The 6,597-nt window shown below is 45.1% G+C and overlaps 2 protein-coding genes across 2 annotated transcripts; both read right to left on the bottom strand.

Annotated features, from left to right (window-relative positions):
* Positions 1–643: 643 nt before the first annotated feature.
* LOC102706820 (transcription termination factor MTERF2, chloroplastic-like) lies at positions 644–1,891 on the bottom strand. Its single transcript, XM_006648990.3, has one exon. It carries the CDS (start codon positions 1,889–1,891, stop codon positions 644–646), a length of 1,248 nt encoding a protein of 415 aa, XP_006649053.3.
* Positions 1,892–3,556: 1,665 nt separating this feature from the next.
* On the bottom strand, positions 3,557–5,461 carry LOC102706540. The gene has a single exon (XM_006648989.3). It carries the CDS (start codon positions 5,390–5,392, stop codon positions 4,202–4,204), a length of 1,191 nt encoding a protein of 396 aa, XP_006649052.1. The 5' UTR covers positions 5,393–5,461; the 3' UTR covers positions 3,557–4,201.
* Positions 5,462–6,597: the final 1,136 nt, after the last annotated feature.

Genomic DNA, 6,597 nt, shown 5'->3' with positions numbered 1-6,597 from the left:
AATTCTAAATGACCTGCTTAATGTTGTCCTATCTGAAGCTCTGTGCTTTGCAGAAGCAAAACTTGAACATGGACAACTGAGATTCGTTTGTAAACCAAACCATCATTTTGCATGTCTCATTCACCCATGCAATGATGCAGAATTCCAAGTGCAAAAATATCTGTTGTTAATCATTATGCACCTGCAACATGCAACAAATAGATGCAAAGAACCAGGCAGTGAAGAATTCTTGCCATAATTTTAGTGCCAAACATAAGCTGAACTAAAAACATGATCAACAGACCATGAATCATAATGGGCATGTGAAATATATCAAGAAAGAAAAATCACAAACAAGTCATAAACATGTTATGTTGTCCATGCAAACTCCCAGAGGAGTTTTAAACTACATTTCCAACTTCCCAGTTCAGAACTCAAATCTAGCTAGCTATAGCTGATAGCCTCAAGCTGTGCTCACATAAAATTAGTAAAGGTGAGATGTAAAGCTTTACAAAAATCAAATACCATCATTTTGAGCTGCAGACTACGCATCAGGAACAAATTATCTGAATGCATTACCAAAGAGATGCAATTGAAGTTACTGCCCATTAATTTGGATAGTTTGTCACTAAAGATTCAGAAACATCAGTACGCCTAATCAGTATCATTCATAGCGTGCCTCAGGCAGTTCCCCATTGCAAGCAGCTGTGTATGCATCAGCTAGGCCTGGAAGAACACCCTTATGAGGCTGTATATACCTGAGTCGAAATAACTCGTCTTTAATTGGAAGCAATGTGTAGAAGCTCTTAGGCCGCGGCAATCCTTTCTCCTGTAGCACCTTCATTACATAATACCGGGGTACCAGCCGGCGCTCCAGGCTGTACATTAAGACCGTAGGCTTGCTCAGGATGTACTTGGAATTGAGGCCGGCCACCATCATCAGGAACTTCGACACACGGCGAAGCCTCTCCTCAGAGTACCTCAGCAACACTGGGTTAATCCTCACCACCTTGGCCACCTCGTCCGGCGACCACCCCATAATCTCGCCCAGGGACTTGAGCTTGGAGGCCATGGTTTCCGTGTGGAGAGCCATTGCGGTGGTAACCGCCTGCTTGAACATAAGACAATGTCGCGGCACACCGAGCTTATCTGCGCGAGCGAGAATGACCTTGAGCCTCTCGGGGTTACTGGTGAGCAGCCTCGAGTTGGGCACGCACATCCTGGCAATCTCATAGTCGCTTAGCCCACACTCCCGTAGCAGCGCGATGTTGGGTTTGACCACCTTGTTGATATTCGCCTTGAGGAGGTAGTCGCTGCGCTTGGCGTGGCGGATGAGCTCCTCCGTCGACCCCAGGAAGGGTATCCAGAAGCCGAGAATCTCGTGGATGTTGCAGGAGCGGAAGCTGCAGGGGGAGGAGAGGAGCAAGCTCCGAATCTGGGCGCCGGAGAGGCCGTGCGCGCGGAACCCGTCCAAGCGGGGCTTGAGGGTTCTGTCGATGCGGCAGTTGAGGACGCGCGGGTCGGAGACCAGGACGTGGGAGATGTCGGCCTTGGAGAGGCCGAGGTCGGGACCGGCGAGGAAGGCGAGGACGGCGTCGCCCTTCGAGGGGGACTTCCAGTGGGATATGTACCTGGCGGCCTTCACGGCCTGCTCTGGTGTGAGGCCGCAGTTGTTGACGAGGTAGTCCACGGCGGAGAACTGGCCGCGCGAGGCGGCGTCGACGGCAACGGCGGTTGAGAAGAGGACGCGGTGGAGAGATAAGAGTGCTGGGGTGATGGAGCCGCGGAGGCGGAGGAGCTGTTTCTGGAGATGGAGCATCGCGGCTGGCGGCGGCGGCTGGCCGGGAGGGGAGGGGAATGCAAAATCAGAGCTGCCGCTCTCCTCCCGAAATGAAAATTGCACATCAACCATCGCAAATTCTCACAGGTCTACCTTACTTCACTGCACGAACTAATTTTACTCCATTGTATATTTCATTTCATTATCAGATTCGACGGCTAAAATTATTTTCGTAACATCGGACTGTTAGGACAGAACTTCACCTCTATTTACATAGATTTTTCATATATTAATAATTTTCTATATTAGAAATTATCTTGCAAATCATATAGTTTGCATAAGTTAAAAAATCTTTCCAACTTGAAACATTAGAGTTTATATAAGGGTGAATATATAAATGTTTTAATTATACATATCCGCAAATGTGCAATGTATATCTTTTGAATCAAAATTCATCCGTAATTTTTAATCTCACTATTAGAGCACCGATATTGATATCACTAGTTCACTACAACGAACTTCGTGACACATAAGATCAATCAAGACTCTAAACCATTATTATTGGACATCCAAATAATGAAATCACTAACAATAATGTCATATATAAATCTCTAATAAAATAGCAATAAGTATCTGGTGTTCTGTAAATATTTCTGTTGAAATAAATAAATTTCTTGATCATTCAAATGACGCATCACTATAGAATATTTTTAAAATCATGAAAAGATATATCCATCTACTGATAATAATGATATAGAAACACAACTAATGAAAAATAGCATTAGTAATTTCACTTTATTCAAAAAATGTCATATATTTTTTAAGCTACAAAGAACTCATGCGATAAATATTTGTTATGAATTATATGGCCACTTAATATTTAATTTAAATATCTTTTCATGTAATATAAGAAGACACAAAGGAATTTGTTTTTAAAATCATAATAAATTTAGACTAGGGAGTTGCACTATTGTTTTGTACCTTTTGACATATACAACATCAACAAAATTTCATTTATCAAAGATGAAAGTTATATATAATGCAACTCATGTTTGTTTTGTACGGTGGATTTATTAGGTTTCGCTTTAGAGTTTAAATTTTATGTTACTATCATACGATGTGAATAAATTATCTTTACTACTGTAAAAACCTCTAGTAGTGAATCTGTCACCACCACCTACTCTTATTGCATTTTTATAATTTATCCCATTAACTTCATAATATTAATCAAATCTAGATGGATATCCACATAAAATCAAATTGATATGGATATTTTCTATATAAAAATGGTCACATAACGTAATATGTTTTTATCTTTTACAAAACATAGACATTCAGGTAGTTTAATTAAAAGTATCCTTATAACATGTGAACTTGTTAACATATTAATTTGTTAGTGCAATGATTTTGAAATTAACATATAAACATGTTCTTATAAGTTCTGCAATTATTATTCAAACTTGAAAACTCTTAATTTATTATAATATGGTCCAACATATAATTAATTATGCAAAGTTATAATAGTCACCATTAATTGTTGGTTTCTTGTTATTTTGTGAGAGTTTATTTAAATAATCAAATTGAGAAATATTTGATAAAATATTTGGTTTATATATGATTGTATTAAAAATATTATAATATCTTATTTATATTATTAAATTGGGTCGTAGCGTTAGCACGTGTACATTGTTATAATAAAGGCCTCGGTCCAGTTCCATGTTGGGCCGCAGAATCACATCTTCAGCCCGAAGTAGCCCATTAAATGGTAAGTGGTCCGGGTTAGTTGGGTCTAGACAAACGTGAGTTTATATAAGTTGGACGCTATACAGAACTTATTTTTCCTCCCCTAATTAAGTTAACACATGCTAGAAAGCATCTGCCTCCCTATCCAGTTGAAGAGTTTGAAGAATGACCTCTTCCTAAATCTCAGAAGCTACTTGCTCTTGACTCTGGAGAAACACTCCTCATTTTTACGAGCTTCTGACAAACAGATCAGCCTTCTCCGTCTCCTTGTGTAGAACATACTTGCCTAAATGCCTAGTCCTGCAAGGCTGCAACTTATCTTTGCTCAGACCATCAGACGGTTCACTCGTTCAACTATGAAATTGGGAGATGCACATCAGGACACCGTGACCGCTGATCGCGCCAGAAATCCTCTGTCTGCGAGTCTATATAACAAAGGAAACGAGGGCCGAAGAAAATGTACGTAAATGCTCACAGTTTTATATGAAACCCACTGAACATTGTTCAATCAGCATTGAACAGTTATCAATCTTGTTATACACATACATCCACCTCCAGACCTCCTGACCTCCTTGTAAACTGCAACAAAACCTACGCTAGATGACCATGAATCTGCCGTGCCTGCTATAGTTGATCAGTAGAATTAAGTTATCCGATGGAAGTGACACGCGCACCTCCATTGTTCTCCTCCAAGTCCGGTTAGTGCTCAGCTTCCACCGGCACCTTCTTCCCGGCACAGGCGGACTCGTAGGCGTCGGCGAGCCCCGGGACGGACTCCTCAAACGGAGCAACGAACTTATCCAAGAACTTCTCTTCGGTTGGCGCCACGGCGTTGAAGAAGCACCGGTCTTTCTCGATCAGCCCCCTCTCCTTGAGGAGCTTCACCACGAGATGCCGGGGCACCAGCCTCCTCTCGAGGCTGTACATGAGCAGCACCGACCGCCGGGCGATGTACTGCGGCTGCAGCCCGACCTCGTTGACCAAGAACTCGGCGTTGCGGCGCAGCCTCTCGGCGGACGCGACCAGGATGCGCGGCGCCTTGCTCACGGCCAGGCTCACCTCCTCCTGCGACCACCCGAGGCTCTCCTTCAGGACGGCGACCTTGGCGTCGACCTTCTCCTGGCCGATGCAGCCGGCGGTGGAGAGCGCGTGCCGGAACATCTGGGAGCCTGGGGCCACGCCGAGCTGGATGGCCCGCCGCACGGCGTCCTGGACGTAGTCCGGGTGCATGGTGACTAGCCGCGGCGCGGCCACGAGTAGCTTGGAAATATCACGAGCACTTAGCCCGCATTGCTTCAGGAAGGCGACGTTCGGCTCGACAACCTTCTCGAGGTCGGAGGTGAGGAGCCAGTAGTTCCAGTCGCTGGCCTGGAGAAGCCTCTCCGAGGAGCCGAAGAGGGGGAGCCAGAACCGCACCTTGGAGACGAAGCTGCGGCAGAGGAAGTACCGGCCGGTGATCTGGGCGAGGCGGGCGATCTGGGAGGGGGAGAGGCCGAGGGCGCGGAGCTCCGTGCATATGGGCGCGAGGGAGCGGTCGATGCGGGCGCATAGGACGCGCGGGTTTGCTGCAACAACGGCAGCGACCTCCTTGGTGGAGAGGCCAAGGTCAGCAAGGAACGCGAGGACGGCGTCGGGGTTGGAGCTGGACTTGAGGTGGGCGATGCTCTTGGACGCCTTGAGAGCCTGCGGCTGGGTGAGGTGGCACTTGGAGATGAGGTAGTCCTCGACGGCGAAGTGGTGGTTCCCGGGAACGGTGGTGGCGGTTTCGGGGGCGGCGCGGGAGATGAGCTGCAGGCGGAGGCGGCAGCGGGCGGGGAGATGGACGGCTGCAAGGGGAGCGGAGGCGAGGAAGAGGAGAGGCATGGGAGCGAGGAGCATGGCCGCTCCCATGGCCGGGGAGGGGAGGAGGGAGGAGACGTGGCGGGGAGGGAGTGGTGATTTTTTTGACCGGGTTGTGTAATCCGCAGCTCGGGAGGGGAGGGAGGCGCAGACTCCGCAAGGCGGTCGCGGACTTGCCGAAGGGATGAGCCGATCAGAGGATGTCACGATGGTACGCCGAATTGCCGAAACCTGTCCTGGTCTTCGGGCCAAGGTTTTGCCGTTCGCTTGTTCAGCTCTAGCAGCCAGCCCATCTACGGCCCAATTTGAATCCACCCAATTCGTCTGGTTTCCAAACGAGAAAATGTTTTGTATTTCCCTTTCATACCCTTAAATTCTTATCTAATCCTTTTATAACCCTAAAATTCTATATTAGTATACTACGCCCATTCCATTAGTTGTCAGTTACTCCGTTCAATTTTTAGTTGACATAGTTGACTTTTGGATTTGTGTTTAACCATTCGTCTTATTTAAAAATTTTCTTTAAATATACAAAATTAAAAATCATACTTAAAATTACTTTAGTAATAAATTAAATCATAAAAAATCAATAAATAATTATATGTTTTTGAATAAAATGAATAATCAAATATAGATCTAAAAGTTAACCGCTTTAATTAAAAAATGGAGGGATCAGTTGTTTTCTAAAGAGACTATATTGCCGCCATTTATACGATAAGCATTCACACTAAATAACAATTTTCAGTTATAAAAAAGTATTAGAGTGGAAATACATAAAATAGTTAAGATGGTGGCAAGCACAATGGGAAGAGTTGCATTTCTTTTGTTCCTCAACACTGTGTGCAAAGATTGTTTGGTTTGCCTTCGGTAAAACTGGCTGGGTGATATAAATATAGCAGCGGTGATGAATATATTGATCTTCATCATCTGTGTTCGCTATCGATTAACTTTTGACGTCCTCGAAGATTAGTTTGCCATCTGCCAGCATGAAAGTGACAGACTCAGTCGCAGCGTACGTAGCAATGGCAGCGTTTGAGTTTTGAGAGTTCAATGGCCCAGGGGCGCTAGCGGGAGCCCCCACACGCTCTACGAAAAATAGGGGAGATGTGAGAGAGAATAATAAAGAAGGAGGAAGAAGAGGAGGTTGAATGAGGAAGAAGGTAAACGATCAGTTCCTACAATTTTCGGATTCTGGATCCATCACTTCTATGTCCATAAATTATAAATGTGGATTAACAGTTAAACTGAAGCAAAAT

The sequence above is a fragment of the Oryza brachyantha genome, chromosome 2, assembly GCF_000231095.2.
Source record: "Oryza brachyantha chromosome 2, ObraRS2, whole genome shotgun sequence".
Taxonomy (NCBI): Eukaryota; Viridiplantae; Streptophyta; class Magnoliopsida; order Poales; family Poaceae; genus Oryza; species Oryza brachyantha.
Note: the sequence above shows the minus strand (reverse complement) of the source record. Positions and strands in the feature narration are given on the sequence as shown.

Bases quoted from the DNA above. Each gene is read 5' to 3' on its own strand.
- LOC102706820 (XM_006648990.3), bottom strand. From the start codon at position 1,891: ATGGTTGATGTGCAATTTTCATTTCGGGAGGAGAGCGGCAGCTCTGAT.
- LOC102706540 (XM_006648989.3), bottom strand. From the start codon at position 5,392: ATGGGAGCGGCCATGCTCCTCGCTCCCATGCCTCTCCTCTTCCTCGCC.